This window comes from Lepisma saccharinum, chromosome 18 (assembly GCF_977018435.1).
Source record: "Lepisma saccharinum chromosome 18, izLepSacc3.1, whole genome shotgun sequence".
Classification (NCBI taxonomy): domain Eukaryota; kingdom Metazoa; phylum Arthropoda; class Insecta; order Zygentoma; family Lepismatidae; genus Lepisma; species Lepisma saccharinum.
The window spans coordinates 15,977,999-15,995,344 of record NC_139246.1 but is presented as its reverse complement, the minus strand read 5'-3'; the positions used below and the strand labels follow the sequence as shown (position 1 = coordinate 15,995,344).

The 17,346-nt window shown below is 38.8% G+C and overlaps 1 protein-coding gene across 30 annotated transcripts in view; it reads right to left on the bottom strand.

Moving 5' to 3' along the window:
* The window catches only part of LOC146002413 (uncharacterized), a 562,931-nt gene that overhangs the window by 283,236 nt on the left and 262,349 nt on the right, over positions 1 to 17,346 (bottom strand). For all 30 annotated transcript variants that reach the window (XM_083140199.1, XM_083140200.1, XM_083140202.1 and 27 more), the window contains 5 exons: positions 16,436 to 16,480; positions 14,214 to 14,270; positions 11,615 to 11,710; positions 10,087 to 10,161; positions 1,257 to 1,403 (listed from right to left, as the gene is read on the bottom strand). In XM_083140199.1, the coding sequence (XP_082996325.1) occupies positions 1,257 to 1,403; positions 10,087 to 10,161; positions 11,615 to 11,710; positions 14,214 to 14,270; positions 16,436 to 16,480 (420 nt within the window). The remainder of the gene's footprint in view (positions 1 to 1,256; positions 1,404 to 10,086; positions 10,162 to 11,614; positions 11,711 to 14,213; positions 14,271 to 16,435; positions 16,481 to 17,346) is intronic.

The following is a 17,346-nucleotide window of genomic DNA, read 5'->3' as shown; positions in this document are numbered from 1 at the left end:
CAAAATTTAGATAACTGAAAACTAAAATCATTCTACAGTTTGTGGATTGGCTCTTGTTTTTTTTTAAGTAGAAAGGAAGAGGACGGGATTTTCAGCATGATACAACAGTGAACTGTTCATGACACCAAGTTTTTCAGGGAGGAAATTCAGGTGCAAGACCAAGAAATGTATTTTGAGGCGCATATTCTACTCCATAACTTTGAATGGCTGTAAGAGTTTGCCCACAATCTTTTGGTAGTTTGGGAATTAATGATATTCTAATAAATTTTTGTAACACGTTTTATGGAAATTCCTTAACGGTCACTGCTACCAGAGCGTGAAACGACCTCCCCAACGACATAAGAAACTCTTCTTCTCTTCTCCAATTCAAATCAAAATTCACAAATCATCTTCTGGAGTCAACTTACCAGAACTGAAAACAGGGAAATAAAATTAAACCTTCATGTAAACTGGTAGGACCAACACCCACCGACTTTTTCTGTAATTTGACTATGTTTGTTGCGTGTGTGTTTATGTTTTACGTGTATTTTTTTTACTTAGTGTGTAAGTATTTTTGTCTTTATTTTTTATGTTTTTTGCGTCTTTCTCTTTTATTTTTTCTTGTGTTTTTCTTTTTTTTTTTGGTATCTCAATGTTCTTAGTTTTTTATAGATTTCATTTCTTGGTATCTTAAATATTTAGTTTTTTTATATATGTAACATACAGTTAGCTATAAAAATCAATTTATAAAATGTAATGTAGAGATGGTTAAGTGGAAGAAAAGGCTTGTGCCTTAACTTCGCCATCCAAAACAAGGAATAAATAAAAATAAAAATAAAAATAATTCCTCTATACTAATTTTTTCAACTTGGCTTAACAGATCTTCAAATTTCCAATCTGAAAAGAAAGCTCTTGTTTAGGATTAAGGAGGTGAATGTATTAAGATTATTTATGGAAGATTCGTAATTTTAAATTGGATCAGCAGAATAGCAGTATTGGTGTGAATAAATGTTATATCGGTATTTTATTTGTATTGGCAAACGTTTCATATTAATCCTCCCTTACATATACACTCCTCACAAAAAGTTTGGAATATTGTTATATCAGGCACAAAAGTTGGGAATATTGTTATATTAGGCAATATGGTAATAGGCAAGGTGGCATATGTTGGCAGAAACACAAGAATGTCCAGCAGAGAGAATTGAGGCATGTTTCTGACTCACCTAAAAAATTGATTCAAACATTTATGAAGAAATAAGCAATATGTAAACACACACCTGAACTTAGTGGATATTCCTCCTCAGGGATAGCATAGACTTCAGTTGGAAGACCTCCTACTGAGGTTGTACCCAAGGGTAGAGGGTGTCCATCGTTTGGTGGAAAATAACTTGGAATAGGGAGCTGAGATGCTAATGGCACTTCACCTAATTGTAATAGAAACAGACAGTTGTCATTACCTAAACTGTGAAAATTTTCGCTGATAAATCAGCAAATTAAACAAATGAATACAAATTTAACATTTCAAAGTAGTTTTTCAATGAAAAAGAACAGACAGGTATTCTTCTGTTTTGTGTTTTTGTTAGGGATGGGCCGATATGAAATTTTGGGCGATACCGATAAAGTACCGATATAAAATTTACCGATATAGATAACCGATATTCTACCTATCCGATATAAAATTAGAAATGGTCCTTGAAGAACCTGAAAGGTTCATTACCCTCCTTAATAAATGTGTGTTTCAAGGCGACAGCAGTGCAAAAGAAGTTGCATATTTAGACATTTACTTTTTTAGGAAGTAGGGCATGGCAATTATCCATAAAAATTACAACAAAATGCCAGAATTTTGCACTAAATTATCAGATATTTATCAATATATCGGATCAGTAAAATAATCGGTAACTTTAAAGATAAACTGATACACCGATATGCCTATATCGGCCGATACCGATAGAGTACCGATTAATCGGTCCCATCCCTAGTTTTTGTTATTTTGCATTTTTGCCTAATCGTGAAGATGAGAAAGAGTGATGATGAGAAGTATTGATCAATTCAATTAAAATGTTTGTATGCATCCAGACATGAGGCCATTTTGCACCCTTCAACGTACATGAGGAAATATCCTGATATGAGAGTTAAAAAAGGTGTAAAAGACCCATTGAGAAAGCTCGAAAGTGCAAGAGTGTGAAGGGACCTGCACAGGATGAACAAAATACATTAAAAAGGTAGGTTAGGCTAAAATCTTTCTCACAGACAGTGGAGGAGCACTTCTTAAAAAGCTAAACAAATCAGTTAAAACATTATCGTCATCTCCCAACAGGGAAGATAAACAGTTGGGGATATTAAAAGTCTGTCTGAGGTAAGTAAAACCGGCACAGTCAATAAGAATATGCCAAACACGAAAATAACATTACATACATGTCTCATTGGAGGGGTGTAAGGGATGAACTTCCACGTAGTACACACAATTGTCAACCTCACTTCCACTTGTACACCCTGGACTGCATTTCTCAGATGAACGAGGCTCCGGCGACTGGCCCTGGCCAGTATAATTGTGTAGTCCTGTGTCTTGTCCTTATGTGTGCCGAGTGTCTCTTTACAGCCTCAGCTTTTAACCAAAGTCAGAATATTTTAATATTTTAGTTACAACACGACATTACAGTTATGTTATTAGTACATTTTAGTTCAGGTAAAGGGCTGGACCCCGTATAAAGTGATGGGTGCAAAATAGCCTAAGTGCTGACGCACCCAAAATTTTAAATTCAAAATTCAAAATATCTCATTGGAGGGACCAGTTCTTGCAGCAAGTGACCATGGGTGAGATGGCTGTGTCCAATTCGCAGCTGAGTTAGAATCGCGTCTTCTCAATGGGATGCATGATACGAAATTCATGAAGCAACACTCACAAGGAACATAAATGTCCAGGGTGGTTCTCAAACCCAGAATTTTAGGAGGCAAGTTAGAAAGTCAACCAATTAACATACTCGACCATCAAGCCAGCCCACAACAGAAATGGTACCAGTGAGTTGCCAAGCCAGAGATTGGTTTGATAGATCAGTGGTAGAGCACCAGTATTGAACCCCAAAAGTTCAATCACCCATTAAGCCACAATTTTCACATCACTTCATATAATCTGTCTGCTACTTCACATAGCTGCTTCAGTAAATAAAAATATACAAGGTGAGATAACAGTTTCTTTCCTCCAAAATTTGTTTTCAGTTTTCATACCTGTTCACCCATAAATATTCTTCTTCTTCTTCTTCTTCATGCCCCTCACCGCTTGTATGGTAGCAGTCTTGGGCAACGGTCTGAAAACATTGAGGGCTGGAAATTCGCGCACTAGTATAAACAGCACAATATTTTGTTCCACTTCACTTCACTGTCACTATAACACTGCAATGATGAGGGATGATATCAAAAGCGAAGTTCACACTGTCGAGCAAATCCATAGAGAATCCACATAGTAGAGGGGGAAGGTGATGAAAGTAAAGAGGGCAAGGAGAGAGGAAAAGGAACCTTTTTTCGAAGGAGTCTGTTAAAGAGTGCCTGACGTTGTGTATTCCATAGCGGGCATTGAAAAAATAAATGAGTGGGGGTTTGTTTATGTTCTCCACAGGTACAATTGGGAGAGGGAGTTTGGTGAATTCTTGCCAGATGATCGTTTGTGGTCACGTGTCCCGTTCTAAGGCGTAGGATACAAGTGATCACTTCACGAGGCATTTTTAGGTGATGAAACCAGGGTCGAATAGGGAATTTATCGATGAACCATTTATAAGTAGTGGTTTGTGCCACTGCGGCATGAACCCAATTTTCCCACTGGGAATGAATTTTTTTTTTGACCCGAGGTAAAAGATCAGTATAGGCAAGTCGGATAGGAGAGGGGGAAGGAACGTCCGCAGCTGTTTTGGCATAAAGATCCACTAGGTCTTGATAAGGATTAAGATTGCTATGCGCTTTGACATAAGTGAACTGTACTCGTTGGTCGTTGTGGTGGAGGTGAAAGTACTCCTGTAAAATTAAGGTGGGAAAGAGTTGCAAACGATAAGCTGCCTTACCACAACGAGCGATCGTAAATAATACACTGAGGGCATCTGTGAGAATTAAAGTTTGCGTGTAGTGTGCTTCACGAGCGTGGAGCAAAGCCTGATAAATGGCATAGCACTCTGCCGAGTAAATAGACGCTTCTGACGATAAGGAAAATTGACGTACAACATTGTATCGAGGGACATAAAAGGCACACCCAACGCGGTCGGCATCTTTGGAACCGTCTGTGTAAATAAAAGTGTAGTCGGGCCATAATTCTTTGTAGTATTCGTGTCGACCGAAATCGGTATAATTAATATTAGGGAGAGGGGCGGTGAGTATCGGTAAAGTGTAAATCAAAGGAGATGTAAATGTGAAGCTGAGATGGTAGGCGTCTCGATCAATATTATAACAAGACAAAAAGAAAAGCCGAGGGCGAAAGCGATCGAGGGTTAAAGTTTCGTTCAGTTGTCGTTGAATAGCGAATACGGTATTGAAGGGGTGAGGGTGTCGTTCCCATGTTTTCAATATGTATTTCATGGTAGAGTATTGGTATCTGAAGGAGAGAGGCGGTTCAGTACTCTCTCCATAAACGCTAACATTGGGACTAGAGGCCATTAAGCCGAGGCAAAGGCGGAGTGCCTGACGTTGTAAAATATCCATTTTTTGTAGCCAGCGATCAGACATCCCGCCCAATACGGGAGCCGAATAATCAAAAAGTGAACGAAAACAATTCTTATAAAACAATAACATAATGGAGGGGTGGCCCCCCCATTTGGTAGTGGCAAGCCCTTTCAAAATGTTTAACAATTTTTTCCCTCTTGTGAGCAAATATGTAAGATGTGGTTGCCAAGTTAATTTACGGTCAAAATGAATCCCTAAGTATTTACAGGTTTGAACCACCGGAATTTGATGTAAATGAGTTAAATTGTTAGGATAACGAGTAAGCATATACTGATTGAAAATAATGATCTGAGATTTCTCCGGGGAAAATGATAAACCGCGTAGCGATAATTGATCTCGTAATTGAATGATAAAGTTGCGTAAGTCTAAGATGCCTCGAGTGGCATCTGATGTACTATTATAGAAACAAAAATCGTCAGCATATTGAAGGATATGATGATTAGAATTTAGTGTTTGATGTAAGTATTGTGTATATATATTAAAAAGAATTGGACTGAGTGGGGAGCCTTGTGGGACACCACTCCGGATTAATCGTGGTCCCGTGACATTATGGGGAAACCAAAAAACCAGTATGCGTTCTTGATATAAATGCCATATTAATTGTGCTACCACCGGATGAATATGAAGAGTATCAAGAATTTGGTATAATATTGGAATTTGAACCGAATCGTAGGCATGAGCAACATCTATGAATAAACTAAAGCAATATTGTCGCAATATTTGGCTATTCTGAAGTGCCACTGTAAGGGTACATATAGCATCTTGACTGCCAAGCCCGGTGCGAAAACCCATTTGTGAGGGAGGAAAAAAATTGCGTTTCTCTAAATTCCAAGATATTCGGTGTTGTAAAGTTCTTTCAAATAGTTTAGCCATAACTGGTATGAGAACAATAGGGCGGTAAGACGTAGCATGCATAGCTGGTTTATTTGGTTTTAATATCGGAATAACAACATGTTGGGTCCAACCTCGCGGGATTTTACCCCTACGATAAACAAAGTTAAAAATCGCAGTAAGAATATTAAGTCCTTGTTCTGGTAAATGTTTGAGGATGTCATAAGTGATACCATCATATCCTGGGGCAGTAGATGGGATGTTCTCTAGAATATGTTGAAGTTCCGGTATTGTAACAGCTGGGAAATCTGCTGTGAATGTAATGTTTGTCTGGTCTATAAAGGGGGGAGGTAAGGTGACTGTAGGAGGTGTGAGGAGATCCATAAATTCAACTTCCCAGGCAGTATTAATCGGTCGGGGACGAGGAACATGGGGGTGTCGTAAAGAGTTGAATTTGCGCCAAATGACTCCGATTGGTAGATTCACATCAAGGGACTGACAGAAGAGTTTCCATGCCTGTCGTTTTGCTTTGGTATATGTATTTTTTGCGATAGTCTGAATGTTGTGTAGTACTAGCCAGGTTTCGGGCGTGGGGTGTTTGGCATAAAGTTTTGTGAGTGCTTTTTTTCTGTTTTTGATGGCGGCACATTGAGTGTTCCACCAATGAATCTTGGGAAATCGATCGATGGTAAAAAATTTTTGGCGAGTGCCGCTCCGATCAAGAGCTAACGTAATCATGTGGAGGAATTTGGTATATGTCATAGTCCGTTGGGAGGGTATAGTATCCGTATAATATAATTTAAGAAAATAAGATCGGAAGGTGGTCCAGTTAATAGAGTTACGTGTCCATCGACGGACAGGAATGTCAGTCACGCCTGTATTCGAGAAATTATTCGGTAAACAAAGAAAGATCGGAGTGTGATCACTCCCTCGTAAGTCAAAATCATTGATCCAATTGATATGAGAGAAAAGGTTAGGGGATACTAATGTGAGATCGATACTGGTCGGGCGGGAACCATTGTGTGGATAGTGGGTGGGGGTACCGTCATTCATGATAATAAAATCATTCTCAATGATCCAGTTTTCAATGGTGTAACCTAATCGATCTGTCAGGACATTGCCCCACAGCTGGTGATGGCTGTTAAAATCACCGGTTATTAAATAGGGTCCTGGGAGGAAAGTAAGAAGTTCATTGAGGGTGGATAACGGGATGGTCTGCGAAAAGTGGTGGGGAGGAATATAAAGGGATATGAGTGTGAATAAGTGATGATGGAATTGAATGCGGACAGCAACAATTTCTACGTTATAATATTGAACCAAAGGGAGAGAAGGGGGGAGAGAAAGAAGAGAGTGTGGAATATTTTCATGTACGTAGATAGCAACACCTCGTTGTGTTGGGGGGAAAGGAGGACCGTAGGAAAGAAAATGTGATAATCTGTAGTTCTCATATCGTGTGCCTTTCACCTCTTGTAGGCTGAGAATGTGGGGTTTATAATCCGCCATAAGTCGCTGTAATTCACATTTTCTGGCCGAAAAACTACGGACGTTCCATTGAAAAATGACAGGAAATAACATGGGGGGAGGGAAGAGAGAGAGAGAGAGAACAAAAAGAACACATGAAGGCGGCCTATACCGGGACATTCTAACGGCCCGATATAATAGAAAGTAAATGTGTCGTAAGATCTTGAATTTTGCGAATTAATTGTTCTTGTTCTGTGAAGTCGTGAAGTTTAATAGCTGAATTCCAAAGGTGCGGGATAAGGTCCAGGAGAGAGTGATAGAGAGATTGGTGGTCGCTAGATAATGTCTGATAGTCAGAACGACTGCGATGGACGTCTTGAGACTGGAGACTTGTTCCTGGCATAGCGTTTTTTAGCGGAAGCTGAAGGTTCCGCGGCCGTGGAGATACCGGGGGAATTGCCCGTTTTCCTACGGGTAAGGAAGGACAAATTTCATCCTTTCCTATCGATTGAGAGGGATGTGCTACCACAGTTATGTCGTTATCAGTGTCCGAACTGGAACTGGAGGCATGCCGACAATCCAAGTGTTCAGCACCCGGACGCCTAACCTTTGTTATCAAACTTCTGTGTGGCCGATGGCGGGGTCTGGAAAATTTGTTGTGGTTGGCGAGACCCACCGAGGTGTGGGTGACACTGGGGCCTGCTTCCGGGTGTAAAAGACTAGGTTCTTCTGTTGTCAACGCTGTGAAAGGATTTTCCCAAGCGCTACTGAGTGGCCCAAGTTGACTAGGAGTCGTATTGAGTTTGCTAGGTTTGAGGGGTGGAAAGTCCCGTTTATTATAAATCGGGTTTAGGATCGCTTCCCTGGAAGGAGGGGCCGAATATGTTCCCAAGATTTTTTGTCTTGCGTCATGGTAGGATAAATTTTCCATGGCCATTTTATCTTGGATTTGTGATTCCTGGCGCCAAATTTCACAGGTGCGATCAAGGGCACCATGACCTTGCTTACAGTTAATACAAAAGGGGGGCTTGTTACAAGGGGTATCATGGCTTTCAGATCCGCAATTACTGCAGATAGGTTTTGACCTGCATTGGGCCCTGCCGTGCGAGTATCTCATACAAACGGAACACTGCAACACTGCCCTGACACGGGGTTTGACTACCAAGACTTCACTGTTGATAAGCACCTTTTCCGGAAGAAATTTTCCATGGAAGGTGAGACAAACTAATTTGGTATCAACTAATCTAGCTGTTCCATCGTCATTCCAAAGTTTTTTCTTAAGACGTTTCGCACTGATAACTGGAAAGGGTGAAGCTATTCCGTCAAGGACATCCTGTTCTGTTACATCCAACTCTATGCCATAAACTAAACCTTCTCGTTGAACTAAACTTTGAGGAATTTTTGCCCGGACTTCAAGAAGGTCGAGGAAGGGGGCATTTTTGACAAAAGCGTTGGCATGTTCTGCGGAATTAAATGTCACACGCACTCGGTTTTTTCCACTTTGTTCTATCAAATAGACAGGAATATCGGCCTTTCTCAGCCTATTGCCGAGACTGCCGGCAGAAAGTTTGCCAATATTTCGATTCAATCCCTCTAATAACACGACATAGGGTCCAGGGATATCTGAAGAGTACCAGTAAACTAAGGGACTGCGTGGATCCTGTGTGGGCCGCGAAATTTTTTCGTGCACTGTAGGCTCCTCACTTTCCTCATGTGTCCGTTTACCTGGGCCTTTTGTTAATTCAAGCATGGATATATCTTCTGTGTCGAGGTGGGGGTTGGTGTGGCCGACTTGTGCCAATTCTACAAGTCCGGCAGCCGCAGACCGTTCCTGTTCGTCCATCATGGTTGGTAGTTAAATGAGGCCGGCAATTGCCGGCTTCCTCACGACACGAATTTAAATTCCTGCAAGATGCACAGAAATAACACTGAAACACGTATCAACGGGATATGACTTATAGTAGTGGTATTGATCCTATCTCACACACAAAGCTACAGTTTCAGCGCACTAGATCACTATTTGATCCTATCACTGTGAACGCCGAAAACCGAATTTCTCGCCATGTTTTCTTCCTATTCCACGAAAAATCCGTACATTCACTCAAATTTCCACCCATAAATATATCTTACCTGGAACAAAGAAATGAGTTCCCATGGAGTTGGCAACCATGGCAACTTCCATCATTGTTATTTGTGTTGGGATGTTGGATTGCCATTGTTGATTTTGTTCTATTCTTAGGTAAAGCACCTTTCATCTCTCACAATGTAACTTATCTTAAGAGTAATAAAATATGTAAATTTTATCAAAGAACAAAAACTGATTTTCATATTTGGGAAATGAGTAGTAGTTTCAAGTTCCAATGAGGATGGTGGAGTGGTCACCAAAATTAATGAAACACGAAAAACAACTTCACAAAAAAGAAAGTGAGTTCTCTTTCTTTAATGAAAAATGAGATATACTATAATTTATTTGATATGTTTAAAATGCAGCAAGTAATAATGAACTGGTACAAGGAATGGCACAGAAAAATCAGCACTTTATTGGCATCAGTCGATATAGGCATCAGTTGATGAAATTATAATTTGATGTAAAATTTTGTTGTCACTGTTTTTAATATAAACATACAATTCGTAAATGCTGGTTTTGTAAAGTAAATGTCAAAATGCTGTTTCATTTTCAAATACAAAACTCATTGCACTTACCAGATTACATCCATAAATTAAGACCTGGCCCCCATGGCTGAGTGGTTAGCACATCACACTACGATGCTTGGGGTCCAGGGTTTGAATCCCAGCCTGGACATGGGTGTTTCTGTGTGTCTATTCATCAATTTCATCAGGTCATCACTCATTCCCATCCTCGCAAATTAGCCAAAGGTGGCACAAAAAGTTAATTAAAATAAAGCAAATCAATCAATCAACTATTAATTAATAAGGTTAATGAACCATTCATGTGCTTCAAGGTACATTTGTAGTAATTTTATATTTTATTGGTAGAATAACAGAATGGTTAATATTACATTGGTGTTTTATTGATATTGGCAAAATCATAAACAGTCATTACCTATTAAATATATTTTATATATTATAACACAACAATGGTTAAAATACCTGGCATAATGAGATGTGGTGCAGTTGGAGAAGGTTGGCCCTGAATTGGATAAGTTCCTGATGAAGGTCTTTGAACTGTGAAAAAGAAATACATCGAGTTCTTTGTAAATGTCCACATTTCTATTAGGTACACTGTATCCAGTTTAAAAGTATAATAAAACAAAAATTAATAAAAATAAGGCTTAACTTACAGCACATGCCATCATATTGCTAAGTAGCTGAAGTCTAGTTTGGCATGTACTTACTTTTCAATCAAGCTTTCACCACATCATGTGGCTTCGATCAGGAGATAAGGCAAGAATGTCAAAGTTAAAACATGGGAAAAGTAAGTTTGGTTAAAAAGGTTAAACCCTTTCTAATGATGAAGTCACACCATGTGGTGAAAGCTTTGAGTGAAGAGTACGTGCATGCCAAACTGAACTTCAGCTACTTAGTGAAAAATTAATAACTTGAAAATATATTGAGATATTTCCTTACAGGGGACATGTGGTTATCCATCATAAGAAGTGGCCTATGACAATTCCATGATTGGCTGAAGATTTCTGATTGATTGATTGATTTGCTTTATTTTACTTCGCTTTTTGTGCCACTTTTGGCTAATTTGCAAAGATGGGGATGGGTGATGATGTGATAAAATTATTGAATGGACACTCACAAACATCCATGGCCAGGTTGTGATTCAAACCCAGGACCCCTGGCATCATTAGCACAATGTGATAACCACTCCGCCCCTGCTTTAAAATGACACCCGATTGCAATTTTTTGTCTTTGAACAACCTTTAAGACCAAGGTTAAAAATGGTAGTTATGAATTTTTTTGTAGCATATCCCACCCCCTCCCCTAGAATGCAGCTATGCATGAGTATTCATCCTTACAGATTAACACAAAGATTGCATGCAGTACAGTTGAAGACTGAACTCTGCTTACATATAAACTCCTGTTAATCTCTCTGCTACACTACAAACTTCAGATAAAAATAATGTCAACAGTACACATACATGTTACACAAGTATGAGAAAATTTCTAAATATCAACATTCTACATGAAATGTTTGCAATGTTGATTTCTAGATCTTAATTAATTAAAATTAGACAATTTTCAGTACAAATCCTAATGAAGATGTGGCTAAGCCCTGTGACAGGTTATGTTTGCAGCAACTTTTTGCATATATAGACCCAAACGTGTGCGCAGCATGTAGTTCCGCTGCAATACTGCCGATTCACTGTATGTAATATGAACAGCTCGGTAGTTGAGGCAAGACTGGCAAGCAAGATTCTGAGCATCGTTCTCGTGTGGATTCACACATAAAACGTGCTGCAAACTTAACTTGTCATGGGACTTGGTGGGTTTTTTTCCCATCATTATTCTTATGTGGTAGGTGGTATGGTTTATAAGTAGATGGATACTTTCTCTAAGGTAAGATAGGTAAGGTAGAGAAATAGTCATGGACATCAATTAAGGAGGTGAATGAATTATTAACATTCTGCATAGGATGTCTGCATATTCCTACCATCATAAAAATAAGTACCTGGTATTATGAGATGTTGATCAGTTGGAGAAGATTTAGCTTTATCTGGAGATGGTTGAGTTGTGGTTGGGAGACTACCTGCTGAAGGTTCTACAGCTATGAAATAAAAAATATAATAATCATTAATGTAACATGAAAGTAACACTACTTTTTAGATTATTATTTGTATTTTTCTTGTTTTGCACTGCTTTTCTGCCACTTTTGGCCAATCACAATTAGTAAAGATACGTAAGGATTAAATGAAATTGATGAGTAGATACCTATAAAGGAGATCAGACTACAAACCTGGAACCTTTGGTGATGAAATTGTGAGTTGACAATGAAATATGTTTGACAACCAAGATGGCATCTGGTAAAAATAAATTTGTGCGACTGTCATAAATGCAGCTTGTATTGTGTACAATTGGTGTTGTTTCCCTCAGTAATGTACATCGGGGAGATGCATGAGTGTGGAAACAGCTCTTTCAAATAAATTCAGATGAGGAAATGAATGAAAAATACTGATGCATCATACAGAAAGGCGAAGAAAACATTTCAGGCTATCTTGTCTACATGGTGGACATCTTGCAGTCAACTTCATTTTCTTAAATACAAGGTAAACAAAAAAGTTTTTGCCGTTTTTGACGTCCCATTAATCATGCGCTCACAGAGAGGAAACGAAATGATGCACGTGCCTGCCAAGCGATCGGGAGTTAGTCTGACCATCGACTGTTAGTAATACAGGCACATTGCGCACACACAGCAGTCATAGCTCGTCCAGTGTTGAAGAGAAATTGAGGTATCGAAGCAGCTTGTTCGCATGTGTTTGGTGCATGACTTTAAAGTGGGCCTGTCAGCTGCCGCATCAAGTCGCTGCATTTGCCAGGCATTTGGATAGAATGCCGTGAACGAACGCACTGCCAGCCATTGGTGCCAGAAATTCTGTTCCTTTCGGATGAACCTCGCAGTGGACGACCACATGTGTTGGATGACGAGGCCCTGAAAGCAGCCATCGAGGAGGACAGTGGTTTAACGTGTGATGAACTTGCATAAAGGTTCCACGTTTCCACTGAAACAGTCAGACTGCACCTGCATGGGATATGGAAGTCATACAAGTTAAGCAAGTGGGTACCTCACACATTGTCGGCAGCCAACAAGGAACAACGAGTGACAGCCTGTTTATCCTTGCTCACTTGGCACCTGAACACACCCATATTTGATTGCTTGCTCACTGGTGATGAAAAGTGGGTCCTCTATGACACTCCCATGCATACCAGACATTGGTTGTCGCCACGTGACCCTGTTCCTCGCACCTCAAGACCACCTCTATACCCACGAAAGGTTATGCTCTCTGTATGGTGAAATTGTCGGCAAGTGGTGCATTACAAGCTCCTTCCACCTGGTCAGACCATCACTGCTGACCTCTACTCTCAGCAGTTGCAAAGGGTGCACCGTACGCTGCGGCAGAAGGAGCCAGCATTGGTGAATCGCAAAGGTGTGCTGTTCCTGCACGACAATGACAAGTCACATGTGGCAAAGAGGACACAGGAGACCCTTCAGCAAGTTGGCTTGGAGACACTGTGCCATCCACCATATTCACCAGACCTTGCACCAACAGATTACCACCTATTTCATTCCTTCGACAACCACCTCTGTGGGAGATCCTTCGCAAATGAGGGAGACCTGCGGAACGCACTCATGGACTTTTTTGCATCCAAGCTCGCCGAGTTTTATCACCAGGGTATTGTGCAGCTGCAGGAACGTTGGCAAAAGGTGTTGTTTATCACTGCTCTAGAACGGCAAGAACTTTTTTTGCTTACCTTGTAGAAAGGTAGACATGTGACATCAAAATGGACTAGAATCTTGAAAGAAACACATTGCTATGAAAAATTTCAGCATAATATTAACTGTTATGCTGCTGCAGCCATAATGTTTATCATAGTCATTAATGTGGAAACTCTCATTTAAAACAATTATGGATTAGCAAGCATCAATAAAATGTCTTGATGCACAATAAAGGGAAGGAGAACTTGTTATGGTATGTTACCAACAGTGCTTTAAGTGGAAATTCCTATCTGGGGGATGTGCTGTATGAAAATATTAAGGATGGGGCAGATTAATCAGTATTCTATCAGTATTAGCTGATATAGGCATATCAATGTATTGGTATATCAGTAAAATTATCGATAATTTTTCCAATCCAATATATCTATAAATATCTTACAGTTTAGTGTAATATTTTGCTTTTTATTATAATTGTTATAGATATAAACATAATCTTTACAATTACATGTTTGAATATGCAGCTTCTTTTGCATTACAAAAACTTAGTTCATTGGATAACATACATTTATTTAGATCAGTGAATCATTTGGAATGTAATATTGGATCGGCAGGTTATCGGTATTGACAAATTTTATATTGGTATTGGCCAAAATTTCATATCAGCCAATTCCTAGAAAATATTCTTGACAGCGAGGGGACAGGAACCCCTCCTCACTTCGGCAACTGGTTACCATCTTGGTGGCCATCTTGAAAACTGAAATTCTTTCATCAATTCCATTCGAGTAATACCTACAAAATATATTGAACAGCTGAAACTCAATAATGATATGCATACCTGGTATAATGAGATGTTCCTCAGTTGGAGAAGGTTGAACTTTAGTTGGAAGATTACCTGTAACAAAAGATGATTATATTCTTGTATTCTACAACCTGAAGGTTTATATCCACATATAGGTATAGTTGGAAATTAAGAAAATATATATTTTTATCCAATGAAAAACACCTAACACAGGGCCGGTTAAGATGAAAACTGAAGCTGTACTTTCAAGAAGATATGATTAGTAGCTTTGATGTGATAAATTTGTATCCGAGTGTACCTAGAGAAAAAGCGGGAGGCCTTCAGAGGTGGTTGTTGGAAAAAAGGGTCGAAATTCTCGCCGCTTGGGAATATGTTAGGTGGTTCTTCCTTGTAACAGGTTATAATTATTACTATGTTAACAATAAGATTTTCAGACAGAAAGAAGGGTTGGCAATGGGCAACCCAGTATCGGCCATTGTGGCTAGCATTTTGTAGAAAAGCTACTTTAGATCAAACAGGATGTAGTTTAAAATACTATGGGAGGTACATCGACGATATTTTAAAAATCGGGAAAGGAAAAGAGCTTGATATTGTTTTTGAAGAATTAGGAAAGCAGGAAAAAAGGATTGGTTTTACAAGGGAAAACCTTGTTGACGGAAAGATTAATTTTCTAGACTTAAGTATCACAAAAACCGATAAAGGAATAAAAACAGGGGTTTTCCATAAACCGCTAGCTGGTGACTTGTAAATCAACAAAAAATCTGAACACTGGCAGGATTAAGACAAATGTTTTTCTTAATTTTTTCATCAGGGCAGAAAGGCTATGCAACAAAAGAATAGAAAAAGAAAAAGAAATTTCAAACGGGTATACAAATCAAGAAATGAATAAGGTAGCTAGAAAAGCACGAAGGATCATAGAAAAAAACACCAAAGACCCTAATGGGAATGCAAAGGAGGGTGCAGAGGTAGGGAATTTAATTAATAAGGATCTTTTTGTTGGAATCCCTTATTATAAAGGGCTATCGGAAAAAATAGAAAAAACTGTAAGAGAATATGGAATGTGGTATGAAGCATTGCAAAATATTTCACTGAATGTAAAAAGGGGGGGAAGGAGCAGGGAATCCCGGAAGAACAAAAAGGAGTCTATAGGGTAGCATGTGAATGCCGCAAAGAATACATAGGATAGACCAGAAGAAGCATGAACATAAGATGGGGCGAGCATGACAAGGATATCGTGGAGGGAGTACCAAAAACCTGTCTCTTTGAATATATTATTGAAAGTGGGCATAAGGTTGTAAAAAGAGAAGTCATTAGGACAGATAATAATAAATTAAATAGGAATGTTTATGAAGCCGTGTATATTTGCATGGGAAATAGGAATAAACTCAACAGAGACGATGGTAATTTACAGGATGGATGGATCAGTTTTCTTAAAAAATGGGATAAGGCAGTGAAAACTGATGCTAAAATAGGTTTCCATGTTACTTTGGAGGTCATCAAAGCAGCAGAAGAAGAACAAGAATTCACTTTGGATTGGTGACGTAAGAGTTAAAGGAAGGACGGTTTATAGGAGGGGAGGTAGTTTTTACCTTTCAGTTGAGGTGGGGGCTGTTCACCAGTGTAGGCCTCACAACCAGCCTGGGCTCATAATGGCCAATTGGGATCCTTTTTTAGTTATTTTAATATAAGTGTGGAGTATTGTTACGAAGTTTTTAACATGCTAGGATTTTTTAAGTTGGAATATGGCAGAGTTTTTGTAAGTGTTTTTAACCTTAACCCTTAACTAAATCCTCATTCAACACTTCTTTTATGCGGCACTATGCTCTGTGCCTAGGAACATCCACGAACCTGATGAAGGAGGCAGTGTGACCTCCGAAACGTTGTCCTAATAAGACTCCATACTTACTCACGTAAGTAGTTAAATTAAACATTACTATTTAACGTATTTATTTCCTTAAATAAAACCATTATTATTATTATTATTATTATTATTATTATTATTATTATTATTATTATTATTATTATTGGTATGTTTATCCTGGTACTTGCAAGCAAGGAATTGGCTTGACAGCACAGCTATCATATCATTGGTCCAGAATATCAGGGTAGCAGATCTAAACCTAGCTGAGCCACAATGAACTAAATGAATACTGCATGATGAAGACATAATTTGTATTTGATAAGCTTAGAGCAGGACACAAGAATTTATAAATGTAAGCTATTTGGTGGTGTAAAAAGCCAAACAAATTCATACATACCAGCCATTTGAGGTTGACTTAAAACTCCAGACATTGATTCTTCATCTAAAAACAAAAAAATATTAATCAATTATTATCTCATTCAAAAGTATTAAAATTAAGATATTTCAAGGAAATACAGGTATTCAAGAACTACTCAACTTATTTTGTGAATTAAGATTTACTGTTATTGAGAATAATTTCTTAAATTTCTTATTAATAATCAAATTTCTATGACACTCATATCGTAGCGTTCCTCTGAACGCGGGGATCTTAAATAGGGATGTAACTATTAGTACTAGTTGATGGTAGAGACAGCCCTGAACGGGCAGGTACAAATATCTAACTATTCATTAAAATAGACTCATGATTCGTTTCTAGACTGAAGTGAGCAATGCAAATGGCAGAATGGGTGTAGACTAGCTTACCCTGTTCGGTTTAGAAATAAGACCAGTAGCTCCTGCTCCTCCAATGATTCCAGATTAAAAGACCTCGTGTCGCTCTCATGCGCACGTATTTAAACACTCGCTTGGCCTCTAGTCACCTCTTGCCAAAGGCCAGTGTTCTTACCATTTCCTGTAGAAAGCTTATTCTACACATTCTGAGCAGGAGCTGACAAGGCCTGCCAGGGTCAATATTTCTTAATCGAACGGGGTATGGTACGACACCCCCTCTTGCGAAACAATTTCCAAAATTGAAATTGTAATAATGAAAAGTTTAAATTGAACCTTCTGCCATTCACCAAAATTTAAAAGGTTTTGTTTATTACATGAACAAAAAAGGATACATAAAATAAAATAATAATAAAAAGATGTCGGAGACCCTTCACCGAAAATTAAATGGAACAGTATTAAGCTCAAGCTTGAAAGCTGAAAGAAAGTCTTTTGTTTTCATTAGCCACACGCTGGAAGAGTCTTTCGTAATCAACAATG